The sequence below is a fragment of the Podarcis pityusensis genome (assembly GCF_964106645.2).
Source record: "Podarcis pityusensis genome assembly, chromosome: Z".
In the NCBI taxonomy this organism is placed as follows: domain Eukaryota; kingdom Metazoa; phylum Chordata; class Lepidosauria; order Squamata; family Lacertidae; genus Podarcis; species Podarcis pityusensis.
Genome location: NC_138044.1, coordinates 3,658,205 through 3,673,297, shown reverse-complemented (window position 1 = coordinate 3,673,297; position 15,093 = coordinate 3,658,205). Strand labels below are relative to the sequence as shown.

General features: G+C 46.5%; 1 protein-coding gene across 2 annotated transcripts in view; it reads right to left on the bottom strand.

The window, feature by feature from the left end:
* CERCAM (cerebral endothelial cell adhesion molecule) overlaps positions 1-14,322 on the bottom strand; it is a 32,949-nt gene extending 18,627 nt beyond the window's left edge. Inside the window, exons 1-9 of one of the 2 annotated variants that reach the window (XR_013981718.1) lie at positions 13,999-14,322; positions 8,969-9,079; positions 8,278-8,395; positions 7,060-7,194; positions 5,063-5,267; positions 3,956-4,075; positions 2,277-2,353; positions 1,836-1,942; positions 118-250 (exon numbers count right to left, since the gene is read on the bottom strand). Coding sequence is in view for 1 of the 2 variants with exons in the window: in XM_080990922.1 (XP_080847048.1) it covers positions 118-250; positions 1,836-1,942; positions 2,277-2,353; positions 3,956-4,075; positions 5,063-5,267; positions 7,060-7,194; positions 8,278-8,395; positions 8,969-9,079; positions 13,999-14,249 (1,257 nt within the window). In the remaining variant the exon portion in view is untranslated. The remainder of the gene's footprint in view (positions 1-117; positions 251-1,835; positions 1,943-2,276; positions 2,354-3,955; positions 4,076-5,062; positions 5,268-7,059; positions 7,195-8,277; positions 8,396-8,968; positions 9,080-13,998) is intronic. The other variant, XM_080990922.1, reaches the window with a different exon arrangement.
* Between the last annotated feature and the right edge of the window lie 771 nt (positions 14,323-15,093).

The following is a 15,093-nucleotide window of genomic DNA, read 5'->3' as shown; positions in this document are numbered from 1 at the left end:
TAGCCAACGAGAGAGAAGCGGATGGGCAGGCTCTGCTTGACCACATCAATGGCCCTTCCCTGCACTGAACCAACCCAAGCCCTTGACCCTTTCCTCCAACCCAGCCCAAGCCCTTACCTCATTCCACACATGATGGTGGCTCAGGAAGCATCCCACCTCCCCTTTGGTGAGTGTCCTGCCTGAAAAGGGGTCAAAATAACCTGGAAGCAGGTCCACACCCAGTTTCTTGATGTCACTGCTGTTTAGGGCACTGGCAGAGGAGATAACAGAGGTTAGCAAAGCAGCACTCCCAAGAGCGCAGGTCACGAACCAGGACAGGCAGCATGGAGCGACACAGCCCCGTATAGATATCCCACCCAGCCTTGGGTCCCCCAGGTGTTGTTGGGGCGCCAGTTCACATCAGCTGTAGGTGGCATGGAGCCCACGTGCTCCTCTCTCCAGCTTTCAGGTGCAATGGGGTTCAGACAACTATACAGCAAGTAGATTTATTGCATTTGTTCAGGAGCATTTCTAGTTAAAAGTTCTGAAAGCCATGTACAAAGAACAGCATAATAAAAACAGACAAAGTGCATTTAAAAAGTATTTAGAGAAGAGATGGTGGAAGAAGATTTAAAGAATATCTGAAAAAATATGTTAATATTTAAATCTTAGAATAGCTTTGGAAGTGGATATAGGCTGTAGGGTTAGAAGTAGAAGATAGTGTATTTTAAAATAGTATTATTTGTAAGTGATAAAATGTGAAGATTTTTATGGTAAAAGTAAGCGTGATTTAAAAAAAAATGGTTAAAAATTATGATATATGTAAACAGCTAAAGAGGAGGTAAAATGAAAATCAGATAGTGGGGACTTGGGGAAGCCCACCTAACAATGTTTAGAAAAAATGAGGGTAAGACAAGAATCTGTTCGTACTGTTTGTATTTTCTGTTTGTGTTGTTTAGTTATGTTATAAAATGAATAAAAAAATGGGGGGGGGGGAGTATTTATACAAAAAAGAGAGGAATTCAGCAAAAGCAGGGTCCGATCTTATGGGTCAGGGGAAGCCTGGGCAAAAAGGGTTATCTTCACAAAGATGACTAAAGCTAGTGATGAAAGAAGCTTCACATACAGCAGAGGGAAAGGCCGGGATATTTAGGAACATGAGGAGAGGGTCCTTCTGGACCACAGGCCCATCTTGTTCACCATCCTGTTTCCACAGTGCCAAAGCAAATGCCTGCAGGAATCCCACCAGTGAGGCACGCAGGCAATGGCTTCCCCCACCCTGACTACTGCCCTTCACCTAACAACTGATATTCCATGGTACACTGGTTCTGCAAGTTCTGTAAATCCATCACGACTAGAAGGACTTGATAGCTGTTTCCTGAATGGACTTGCTCCTTCAAATCTATCTACAGTGGTACCTCTGGTTGTGAACGGGATCCGTTCCAGAGGCCCGTTCACAACATGAAAAGAGCGCAACCTGAAGCATTGTATCTGCGCAGGTGCACAGTGTGACTTGGTGCTTGCGCGCATGTGCGAAGCGCAATTGAGCGCTTCTGCGCATGCATGAGTGGCGAAACCCGGAAGTAACCCTTTCTGGTACTTCCGGGTTGCTGTGGGACGTAACCTGAAAGAACGTAACCTGAAGCAAACGTAACATGAGGTATGACTGTAAATAATAATAATAATGATCATCACCATCATATTTTGGCCTCAATGTGTTCCCCTTTCTCCTATTACATTTGCATTTTTAAAAAGCTATCTAAGCCTTGTGGCAGAGAGGTCCACCAGTTGCAGCAGCCCCATTTCATGCTAAAAACCAAAACAAAGCACCCCAGAAAGAGGCGTCAGCCAGTCACCTTCCATCGACAGCGTTAATCACCAGGGGCTCTATCTCCAACTCAAAGAGGGAACTAAGCATGCGCTGCCGACGGTCTGGGCGCCTTGCCAAGTTGATGAGGAAAACCTAAAAGGAAAACAGAAGGTTCAATTCCTTTTTTCGAGTACTTATATAAACCACTTTTCATTACAAAAGCAGGCTTACAAAGAAAATCAAATGCAATTAACTAATGAATTTAAAGTGGAATACGTAAAACAATGAAGCTCAAAAAAACCCCATAAAATAGGATTCCACTTACTCAAAACGCACAAAATTCATCACATGCATTCAGGCATACTCTGACTCAGTCACTCACTCACTCACAGCCCTCACAGGTGCTGACAATTTCTCTCTTACACACACACACAGAGAGAGAGAGAGAGAGAGAGAGAGAGAGAGAGAGAGAGAGAGACTTGCTTACCTCGTCAAACCCAATTTTGGTTGGATGCTTCGGTGGGAGGTAGACATGGCTGGAGGGGAACATTGGGGTACCATCCACTGCAAGAGAGATGTAAAGCTTGAAGAGGAGGCTATGTTGCTGCTCAGGTTTTTAATCTATAGAGTGGTACCTCGGTTTAAGAACAGTCCTGTTTGCGAATGATTCGGTTTACGAACTCCGCAAAACCGGAAGTAGTGTCCCGGTTTGAGAACTTTACCTCAGTCTAAGAATGGAATCCAAATGGTGGAAGGGCACCGGCGGCAGGAGGCCTCATTAGGGAAAGCGCACCTCAGTTTAAGAACGGTTTTGGTTTAAGAACAGACTTCTGGAACGGATTAAGTTTGTAAACCGAGGTACCACTGTACTGTACTCTTAAGCAAGTGAGTTCCATAAACAGCTTGCTGTTATTTTGCTGGTGTATTCTGCCAATAACTCTAAACCAGCTCCCAAAACTTTCTCCCCTTCCCTCTTTGAATTGCTTATAATAGGGCTTCCATTGTGTTGTTGTTGTTGTTAATTATTAGCATTATTAATTATAAGTAGTAGTAAATGAAGAGGGAGAAACGGTTCCAGGTTTGGATTTCTTGCATCAAGCAGGAGACAGACAAAATGGCCTACAAAGCTCTCTCCAGCTCTTTGGTTCTAATTTCCCTTGAGCTTGAGAAGGTTAAGTTATTAATATTATTATTAATTAAATTTGTGTACCATCCTATGCCCACAGATCTCATGGCAGTTCACAACATAAAATCACAATATAAAAAACACATAATACATAATAAGAGCAAAAACAAAGACAACCCAGTAATCCCCCCTTCCACAACACATTTAAAATGACATCAGATGTCAATCAGCCAAAGGCCTGGTAGAAGAGGAAGGTTTTTACCTGGTGCCTAAAGGTGTATAATGAAGGCACCAAGTGAGCCTCCTTGGGGAGAGCATTTCAGAAATGGGGGGCCACTGCAGAAAAGTCTGTTCTCGTGTTGCCCCCTCTGGACCGCTCATGGAGGAAGAACATGATGAAGGGTTTCAGACGATGATCTCAGGGTCCGGGTAGGGTCATATGGAGATAAGTGGTCTTTGGTGTATTGTGGTTCTGAGCCATTTAAGGCTTTATAGGTCAAAACCAGCACTTTGAATTGGACCAGAATTGGCATAATATGCTCAAACCTATCTTTCTCAGGTAAACCAGAGAAAGATAGGGGGCCATATCCAACAAAATTCTACTCAGAGCAGACCTACTAAAATTAATGGGCACAACTTGTGGTGCTTCCAGACAACCTGCTTACTGAGCATTCATCCCCATTTGTTTGCAGGGAGGTTAGACGCTGTTGCACCAAAGCAAATGCGATCCCTCACTTTCCTTACCACCAAAAAGTCTGATCTTTTGGGGAAGCAGGTTTGCAGCACACGCCCTCCCAATGGAATTTGATTATGCAGCCTGAATTTGCCAGCACGTGACTGAATCCCACCTGGAAATAGTGAGGGTCTGGAAACTCCTTTAGTCATGGACATTAATTGCAATGGGTTTGCTCTGAGTAGAGCAAGCACTGGGTACATGCCATCAAGTGTAGGCCTATCAAGGTCCCGCAGCCAGGAAGAAAAATACCCTACAATAACCCCCAAGAAAGATTCTCTGGTGGGCTAGGGCAGTATTAACTCACCCATTGCCTCCAGGATCAGGTGCACAAAGTTGATGCTTTCATCCTCCAGCGTCTGGTGAGATTTCACAGGGACATTGATATATCCAAACTGATGCTGGTTACATAAGTACATCTGGGCTCCTGCACAGGAAACAGAATAATAACTTAAAAATATGCTGCTTGACAATTCTATGGTTCTGTAAACGAGCATTTAAGATAAAGTCCAAACAATTGCCACATCGCCAGCACAGGCTCCTTGACAGTGGAATTCCTTTGCTCCGCCCAGTGCCACACCTGACCGCCGTGCTCTTCTGCACACCTTGGTAGACAGAGCATGGGCTGTCCATCTCCCTTTTTTGCTTGCTCCAGTTTGAATCAAACATTAGAAAAAAATCAGGGTGAAATGGAGCCTCAATGTCCAGTAGCAGTATAATGCTAAACACGAGCTTCAGGGAGGGGGGAACAGAAAAGGGCTGATGCTTTCATGCTGTTTGAGGGGCTTCCCAGAGGCACCCGGTTGGCCACAGGTACCTCTGGACTAGAAGGGCATCTGGTCTGAAAAGTAGGGCTCTTATTACAGTGGACCCTCTGGATACGAATTAAATTCGTTCCAGGGGTCCATACATAACCTGAAAAGTCCGTAATCGGAGGCACCACTTCCACGCACGTGCGCGGTGCACAGAGCGCTTCTGCGCATGCGGCGAAACCTGGAAGGACAGTCATACCTCTTGTCACGTTCAGTTCAGGTTACGTCTTTTCAGGTTGCTTCCCGTGGCGACCTGGAAGTACTGGAAAGGGTTACTTCCAAGTTTCGCCGCTCACACATGTGCAGATGCTCAAAATGACGTCACGTGCATGCGCAGAAGCGGTGAATCACGACCCGCACAGATGCGGGTTGCGTTCTGTTTATGTTGCGAATGGGGCTCCGGAATGGATCCCGTTCACAACCAGAGGTACCACTGTATACATTTCCGGGTTTGCTGCGTTCACAACCCGAAAGTTATGTATCCAGAGCGGTACATAACTCGAGGGTCCACTGTATTATCAAGCACTTTCTGGACATGTGGAAACTCTATACAATTGCTCGCCATGATAGTCTGCCTCCCCCTTTTCCTTCCTCACTCTCACCTGCAGTTTGGCAGGAGTACGCAAAAACAATTATGTCATCAAATGGCCAGGTATAGCTGGGATGGGGTGGGTGAAAGGCCAGGTCAGCAGTGTCGTCCTTCCGCAGATCAATCAAGAAGGCGGCGTAGACCATGGAGACAGCAAAGCACCCGACCCGCTGCCTGTTCTTGGTGGGGAAGTAGTCTGCTGTCCTACGGTAGTAACCCTGGAACGTGCGACAGAGTATCATAACCCAAAATAGCCCAGTGCCGCGCCAAGAACTGTCTGCCACCCAATTAGGAAACCATAACTCTAAACACGAAAGGTCCTGCAGCAATGGAGGCTTGTCTACCAATCACAGCCGCCAAACCCACCACCTGCATCTTACTTAAAATTAGCCCGGGGGTCGGGGATGGGGGGCAGCATTGCCTGTTTATCCTCCTTAGAGTTGTATCCAACCAAATCCTACTCAGAGCAGACCCATGAAAATTAATGTGCCACTGTGATATTGACTCTGCTATTATAACCGATGAATTTCAAGGGGTGCCAATTGGTTTCTGGGCCCAATGCAAAGTGCTGGTTTTGACCTATAAAGCCTTAAACGGCTCAGGACCGCAATACCTCAAAGAATGTCTCCTTCCATTTGAACCTACCCGGACCCTGAGATCATCCTCTAAGGCCCTTCTTCATGTGCCTCCTCCACAAGGGGTGTAGAGGGTGGCAACATGAGAACAGGGCCTTCTCTGCAGTGGCTCTCCATTTGTGTAACGCTCTCCTCAGGGAGGTTCGGCTGGTGCATTCCTGATACACCTTTAGGCGCCAGGCAAAAACGTTCCTCTTATACCAGGCCTTTGGCTAAATTGACATCTGATGTCATTTTAAATGTGTTGTGGATTATTGGGTTGTCTTTGTTTTTATTATGTATTCTGTGTTTTTTTATATTGTGACTTTATGTTGTGAACCGCTCCGAGCTCTATGGTTATAGGGTGGTATACAAATTTAATAAATAAACAAACAAATAAAATATACACTGCCTTTAGTGGACCTACTCTGAGTAGGACTAGCACTGAATGCAACGCTTGGGGCAAAACTATAATGACCTACCTCCACCTCTCGTTTGTTCTGGCTCTGCCTACTGTGTGTCTATGACCCTCAGCAGTCACCCAACAGGCCTGAAGGAATTTCAAGCAGGGCTGTGCCTTTGGGGAAAGGTAAGTGGAGAGCGGCAAGTGCGGAAGGAACACTAAGGATGTACTGCCATGATCCAGTGGTCCAGAAGCTTCAGCTGGTGCAGAACGCAGAGGTCCGTATGTTGGAGGGAGCTCAATGTTTAGAGCATACTAGGTTTACATCAACTGTACACAATGCAAAGTGTTGGTTTTTACCTTTGAAGACCTAAATACTCCGGGGCCAAGTTATTCCATGGACCACTTGCACCCATACGAGCCTGCTATAGAGACCCCCTTCTTGCAGACCTGCCAATCAAGCAGGTGGGAATAGGAGGCAGAGCCTTTTGGGTGGTGGCTCCTCACCTATGAAACTCCCTTCCCCAGGAGGCAGGTTTGGCCCCATCCCAGTTTTCTTTCAAGCATGCCATACACACATAGGGTTATGTCCAACTAAGTCCTATTCACAGTAGACATAATTTTTTTAGAATAGTTTTAAAACGTTGCAAAAATAAGAACAACTTAAACAGGCTTTGAAACAAAAATGTCTGTAGAAATAAAAATGTCTTCAGTTGTTTCCAGAAGAACAAATAGTGGGTGACTTCAGTCGAAGCCTGGCTGTATTTATGATATATATTTGCTTTTATATTGCTCTGATGGTGCATGCATTTTCACTTGCTGAATTGACTCTGTTGTCTCTTTGTAGTGCACCTGTGGTCCTCCAGATGTTGAGCAATGACTCCCATCACCCCTGGGCACTGCCCTACATTACCTGGAGGGCCACAGATTTCCTGCTCGTGCAATAAATAAATTCTGCAAATCTGCTCAAGCACCTCCACCAAACAGGCTTACCTGAGGAGTAATTCCACACCAGAAGTTGGAGTAATAGGTCTGAGAATCCAGCATGGGAGCAACAACAGATTTGTTTTGTGCAATGAGGAACTTCAGAGTCTGGTCATTTGTCAAGATGCTGTCTGTGTCTGTGAACTGGGGACAGAATTAAAAGTGCACACTTTTATCTTGACTGAAACCATGTCTGGAAACTAAACCCCACCCCTGAGGGAGCCTGGCAGGCACAACTGAACTGCAAAATAGCCTGCATGGATAGAAAAATCTCACCAAGTGCTCCAGTGGATTTAAAAATGCCCCAAGCAGAGGAGCACCAAGCAGTCAAGGTTGGAAGGTGTGAGGCAAGATGTACATTTGAAGAAAACTAAGGAAGGAAGGTGTCTGTGGGCAGGTGACGAGGAAGAAAGCAGGGTGTGGGACGCCCTTGGTTTGAGAGGGAAGGAAATAAGGTGACACAGGAGCCCCCACCCCACCCCACAACCTGGACTCCATCTCTCATCAGCTCCAGTAGCCACTATGACCAAAGGTCAGGTTTCATTTATCTGCTAATTAGTGGCTAGGAGTATTGCTTTAATTGTATGAATATCAAGCCAGGCTGAACTGATACTACCCTTGCTGGTACCTTTCCCAGGAAAATCAGAGGCTCACCATGTCAGGTTCCTATTGGAAGACCGGACAAATGCTACAACATTAGCAGTGGCAAAGTTTTTATTGGTGGTTGCAAGAACCAATGATCCCTATATTCTGAACAAAATGCTTGTTTAACCTGGAGGGTAGGCTGTATGAATTGTGTATTTCTTTGTAACGATTTGTTGGGTCTCTGAACCTTAATAAAGAAAGAGAGAGATTGTATGAATATTGCTAAAGTTGTTCACTACCATTTATGCAGCTGGCATGTTGCTTCCATTTTACAAAGTTGTACATTATGTGAAATATTAACATATTATATGATCTTGCCCTCCCTCCCTCAGGGTATTATGTATGTGCATACATATGTCTTTCTCTACTGTAAGTCTCTTGGAGACCTTCCGGATAACAAGCAACAAATAAGCATGATAAGTAAATAAATAAATTGTGGCAGCAGCATTTGTAGAGCACCATGTTGAGGAAGGCTGAGGTAGTTGAGAATCAGGTCCACCCAAAAGTGTCTTCTGGCGTGGACAGAATGGAGGAGACACGCGTTGGACATTTTCCCACCTCCAGATGATCAGACTGACTTACCAAAATGTAATCGGCCCGCTCAGATCGGGCAAAGCTCAGAGCTTCCTGTTTGAGCCTCATTACGTGCTCAAAGCGTGCGTCGCTCCAGTGTTTGGGCCCATGTTCGTCAGGATAAGAGCTGCAAGAGGCAAGATGGTAAGCAGAGAGTGCAAGGCCTGTCCCTCTCCCCTTTCCTTTGCGCTGAAGCGCCTATTTTATGCAAGCCTTCAGGTTAGCACAGCCCTTCCATACTGTAGTTCCAAGAAACACAGAAGCACATTTAATGGTTCACTGGAGGGAATTAGAGAATTCTGTAGATGGGAACATCCCCGTGAATAAACCAACTCAAGTTCTCTACCCTAAAAAGGGATCATAGCGTATGAGCATGGGGGAATGGCAACAAAATGTTGCAGCATGGTGCACAGTCCCCCTAGGCCTGATCTGGCTTCAAGGCTCCATTTATGTTCCTTAAGAGGGTCTGAAGGCATTCTACCAACAGTTGTTCCTACAGCAACTCACATTGCCTCTGAACGCAGATCTTCCTATTGACTTTTCCACAAAGTTACAGCTGTACCACATCAACCTTCTAAGAAGTACTGCAATTGTTTCTGGGTATCCAAATCCACCGTGATCTTCTTTAATTCCTAACCTATGCATGCTTCTCAATTATTTATGAAATTCAAGTAGGTCGGCACGAGTATTCCAAACTTACCTGGGCTCATCTACGGATCTCCACTCAATGTGCCGGTAGTGGCCTTCCACTGCAGTCAGCCACTCATGCAGTATTTCTGTTGTGTTGTCCACATTGTGGTCAGTGGCGCACCTGAGGATCCAAATTGCAAGTGAGGGATCTGTTCCTCCTCAATTCACCGTTAGCCAATTTTACCCAAAAGCTGGCAGAAAGAGCAAAGAGGTGGTGGTGGTTTGCAACTAGAAATCCAAGGCTGCTTGTAGCCTTTCAATTGGTTTGTCCAGCTGCTATTTGCCATGCACAAAACATCGGCACTTTATGTCAGCAGAAAAACCTACTAGAACTGTAGCTAGCTGGAGTGCAACAGCTTAATGCCACATAAGCCAATTTAATTATACACATTATTGGTGTGTTTATAGCCTGTGTATATTTGATACCCTGGGATGGCAGGCATGATGCAAGTGGGACCTGCAATGTGGAAGGCTCCTATTCGGGGGGGCCAGCCAGCCATGCCCTCTTCCAGCACACTCCATTCCATTCTCCACTTGAACATTTGGGAACAAAAAACGGAAAACCTGCCAGATCAGTGTGGGTTTACCCTTTTTTTAAAATTTTGAGTTAGAATAAAGGCAACCTGGACTTGAAAGCTGACAAACCCTCTCATCTACTGCAAGGTCCTCTCAGTGCTGGCTAGGAAATCTGCAATTTAGACACTATTGCAACCCAGTCAGTTCTTGAAAATTACATGTTAATTTCCCAAAGGGCTCCTGACTAGAGCATGGCTATGCCAGCACATCATCTCTGAGCATATTTATAGCTAGTGGCATGTATTCTTCGCCAAAACTTGCACTAGCTGGCATGGGCACTTTTTAACAGACCTTCCAAAGCAGAGATTGGAGGATCTGTGGCTTTCCACTGGTCTATAACGCCTATCATCCCTGACCATTGCCCATGCCTTAAATGTGCTCCATATTGCTCCTTGGCAAGTAGGGCTTATATTGGGCACATCCTAAAGCAGGAATCGAAGCCAGTGTGAATTAATCTGCAAGCCCCAAGTGGGTCACCCAATGACATGATGAAGCAGGGTGGATTTGATTTAAATCAAATTGGTTTAAAACACGATTTAAATCACGATTTAAATCACTAGTCAGTAAGACTTGATTTAAATCATTATTTTTACAGAAAGACTCATTCTTGCTGGTATAATCTTAATATTTACAACCAGATGAAGATTTCATTTGTGGAATAATAAATTTTACAGTTATATCAAAAATTACTGGTTCTGTGTATATAAATTTGCAAAGGAACAATGGGATTAAGGTTTTTCCCCTCAACTCTGTATGTTTATTTTATAACATTTTTCCTGTGAAGGAAAGGCATGTTATCCCTGCAGACACAAATTCACACTTTTGAGAACTGCAAAAACAAGCATCTGTGATAATATCCTCTCATTAGAAAAACTGCCCCAAATAATCTTACGGAAACCTCTGGAAGAGCATGACATTGTGAATGGATTAATGGAATTCATTTACCAAAAAAAATTAAACATTGCATATAAAGCCTCATGCTACATAATTAAAAACAAATCCTTATTTCCTGATGAATAAAAAGCAGCACTCTGAACAGGGCTCAGAAGCCCCCAGCGCAGCCACAGCAGAGCCAGTGGTATATGGCAAGACTGCTTCAGTTCCTAACTCAGAAAGAAATGTATGCAGACAATTTGGGAAACTTTTTCCAATCTCGAAACAAACCCCAATGTATCTCAAGGTAGTGAAATGTCCCCAAAACAAAGGAAGGTGTGTGGTATCCAAAGAAGGACCCATGAGTCTGCTTCCCTAGATCGGTTTCCAGAAGGGGAGTGTTGTCAGTTCACCGCAGCAAAAAGACAAAGGAGAAAAATCACCAGAGTCTTGTGGCACAAATTTATTAAGACAGACGCTTTTGTGGTCCAGAGTCCTTGCCATATTGTTTCCCTGCAACCTCAATCCTCTCGCTTCTCTCTTGCCAACCATGCTGGTATATACATTTGCAAATTTAGGATTACAGTGGTACCTCGGGTTAAGAACTTAATTCGTTCCGGAGGTCCGTTCTTAACCTGAAACTGTTTTTAACCTGAGGTACCACTTTAGCTAATGGGGCCTCCCACTGCCACCGTGTGATTTCTGTTCTCATCCTGAAGCAAAGTTCTTAACCTGAGGTACTATTTCTGGGTTAGCAGAGCCTGTAACCTGAAGCATCTGTAACCTGAAGCGTCTGTAACCTGAGGTACCACTGTACACTTCATGGATCTGAAAAAACAGACTTCCATCTGCATGCGCTACAGGAATCCCAGAAAGGGAGTTCTCTCTGCCCTGCCACACAGACTCCCTCCAGCAGTGTTGAACAAGCCAAGAGCCACAGGTCCAAGAACGAAACTCGAGGAAAATTAACTTGGTTTAAAAGAAAGAACAGATGCTAATATATAGCAGATTAAATTGCAGGTCTAGGATGCCGTCTCTCCCGAACTGGACTGAGACATCATTAAGAGGTTTGTGCATCAGTTTAACAGAGACAGCAGATGGAAAACAGCTCATGAGCTCTTAAAAAAGAAGATTTATACTACCAGGGTAAGGTTTCCTACAAGATCGTAGAATAGGCTATAAAACACGCCTGAGGCGGAGAAGCTTTGGAACAGAAAGGGAGGGAATTCTGTTGTCTCTGCAGAGTACTGAAACATGGGGTGGGAGGCTGGAGCGGAGCAGTCCCAGCAAGGTTAGGGAAATGGGGCAGTAGGGGGTGGGAAATAAAAAGGCAGGCAACACGGAGGGCTCTCTGGATGCCATTCAAGAGGGGTGGGGTGGGGGACATGTGACCTTCCAGATGTTGTTGGACTACAGCTGCCATCATCCCTGGCGCTTGGCCATGCAGGCTTTTGGGGTTGGAGGGAAGAGCTGGAGTCCTACAAAAGCCAGAGGACCACAAGGAATAACTAGGAGTTGGAAAACAGGAGACCTGCCTGTCACTTGACTCATGGTCTGCATGGATATGGACTACCCGGCTGGCAGAAAAAACTGACATGCCAACTGTAAGTGACCAAGGAAAAATTAGACCAGAATAGGCAGGAACACCATGAGAAGAGACAGAAACAGTAAGAAAAGTCACACTTGCTGGCCAAAGGCAAGTTTTCATGTTCAACCCAGTGCCAGCATGCACTGCTGAAACAGCTTTCTGTAGCCTCCATAAGGACTAGAGACTAGAAACGTACTTTTTAAAGTTATAAAGCCTAAAGACCACCACAGACACAGAGACATATTTGGAGAGACTTCCAAATCTTCCATGCTATGTGTCTTAACGATCCTCTGTAATTCATTATAGCTGCTTTCAGCCTTTATGGAGCAGTGGTCATGCTACATTTTATTCCATTTGTTTATCTGTTTACCCCACCCCTGAGGTAGAGGTGAAGGGAAGCAGCCACTCCTCAGGATCTGCTACCCCTCTTAGGACCCCCAGCCTTCCCAAATGTGTAGCCTTGCAGGTATTACGCTGGATGCAAACTCCCATCACAGCTCCGCCCACTGGCCATGCTGGCAGGAACTCATGGGAACTGGAGTCCAACCGCACCCAGAGGACCACAGGTTTCTTATTCCTGCCACAGGAGCCTCCACCCTAAAATGTTGGTGTGGTTCCTGCCGCTCTTTCTCCCGAAGCTCCAGTGTAACTAAAAAACTTGCCATTCTAGCCCTGGGATGAGGAAACTGTGGTCACCTGGATGTTGCTGGCCTACAACTCCCACCATCCCTGGCCACAGTAGCAAAGGCTTATGGGAGCTGGAGTTCAGCAGCATCTGGAAGGCTACAGGAACCCTGTCCCTGTCCTAGCATGTCAACATAGCCCAAAGCATTACAAACACTTTTGATTACAACCACCCCTGTGTATCCTTAGAGAGCGCTTATATGTACACAAAAAACTTCTAGAACTTTTGTTCCTTCCAACGGGAGGTTTCCCTCCTAAAAGAGGGAAGGGGTACATTAAAGAGAAAACATGTATTGGGGGATGCATTCGGCAACAATTTCCTGACCTCATCAGTGCCCACCTCTATAAAATGAGGTCTTCCAAGAGGGCACCAGCTCTCCCCACTGATCTGCATCATAGGAGTAACATCTATGTAGCCTTTCAGATGTTGGAGGCCTCAGCAACTGGAGGGCTACATGTCATAGCTGTCAACGTTTCCCTTTTTTTAAGGGAAATTCCCTTATTCTGAATAGGATTCCTCGCAAGAAAAGGGAGAAGTTGACAGCTATGCTACATGTTCCTCACCTCTGATCAACACAACAACAGCTCCATTATATCCCATTGGGTCTGGAAGGATCATGGCCAGGTCAGCCCTGAAAATGGGCAGCTGGCCCTGCGAAAACAACAACAACACGTCAACACAAGTAGCAGCAACAACAAACTAACACTCTAGGAGACAGTCCAGATACCGTGCAAAACTCAGCACTCCTTGTTCAGGCACCCCAAAGAAGACTTCCAGAAATGTACATGCTACTGTGCCCCCACACTAGACACCAGAAGTATTCAGGGCTCGCCCCAAATCACGCTCCCCTATATACTCCAAAACTATGCCCTGCACGGCGGCAGCCTCTGAGGACCTGCTCCTCCCTAGACACCCTCCTATAGCTGCCAACGTTTTCCTTTTTTAAAGGGAAATTTCCTTATTCCGAATAGGGTTCCTCGCAAGAAAAGGGAAAAGTTGACAGCTATGCACCCTCCCCCCACGTAACCCCCAACCTGAGGTCCTGAGGCACACCTTTGCACGGCCTGCCCAAGGTTCAAGCCCCTACAAACCTTCACTAACACTACAACTGGCGATACCTACCACCACCCAAAATTAACTAGGTTCCCCCCACAACTAACCCTCACGCTCATAAACACTTTTCTAGGGCGTCTCGAACCAATCCCAAATTGGGCTGGGAAGGGGGAACCCCCAAAACTCCATCCTGTCCCCGCTTGCCGCCGCCTCCCCACCCCACCCCAGTCAGCTCAGCGCAACTTAAAGTTGCTGCGCCCCTTACCAGATGGAGATGCGCTCTTTGGGGTAATCCATGAGCTCCAGGGCCCCCAGGTAATGGGGCAGAGAGTGCTGGGAGTTGCGAGCCAGGATAGCGAACACCACGGTTGGAAACTCCTCCCGCGGTCCGGCAGGGCTCCCCGTCCTCTCAACATCCTCCCCCTCCTCATTGGGCGGGGTAGAGACCCCCAAACCGGAGCGCAGAAGGAGAAGCAGGGCGCATGGGAGAAGAGACGCGGCCGCGGGAGAAACCATGTCTCGGAGGCTGCAAAACTTATGGGCGCGCAGGGTGGGGGCGAAGACCGACGTTTGGGAGGGGAGAGGCGAGGAGAGGGCCAAGGGGGCGGGCCCAGGACACGGGAGGGGGCGGGGACGAGAAATCCAACATTTTAGTAAGTCGCTTTATGTTGAATCATAGAGCTCAATGTTGTCTGCGGCTCTCCAGAATTTCAGGCAGGGAGATTCCCCCCACCCCAGCCCAGGGCCTGAATGCTTTGGAATTCCGGTTGCTGGAAGCCACGAGTTGGGAGAGTGCTATTTTGCGCTCCAGTCCTGCTTACGGTGTTTCCATAAGGGCACCTGGTTGGTCCCTGTGAGAAGAGGGTGCTGCACTAGATCGGCCATTGGCGAGCATGCACACACACACATAATAATAATAATAATAATAATAATAATAATAATAATAATTTATTATTTGTACCCTGCCCATCGGGGACACGGGTGGCACTGTGGGTTAAACCACAGAGCCTTGGGGTTGCTGATCAGAAGGTCGGCGGTTCGAATCCCCGCGACGGGGTGAGCTCCTGTTGCTCGGTCCCTGCTCCTGCCAACCTAGCAGTTCGAAAGCACGTCAAAGTACAAGTAGATAAATAGGTACCACTCCGGCGGGAAGGTAAACGGGGTTAGATGGCGTTTCTATGCGCTGCTCTGGATCGCCAGAAGCGGCTTAGTCATGCTGGCCACATGACCCGGAAGCTGTACACCAGCTCCCTCGGCCAGTAAAGCGAGATGAGCGCCGCAACCCCAGAAACGGCCATGACTGGACCTAATGGTCAGGGGTCCCTTTACCTTTACCCCGCCCATCTGGCTGGGTTTCCCT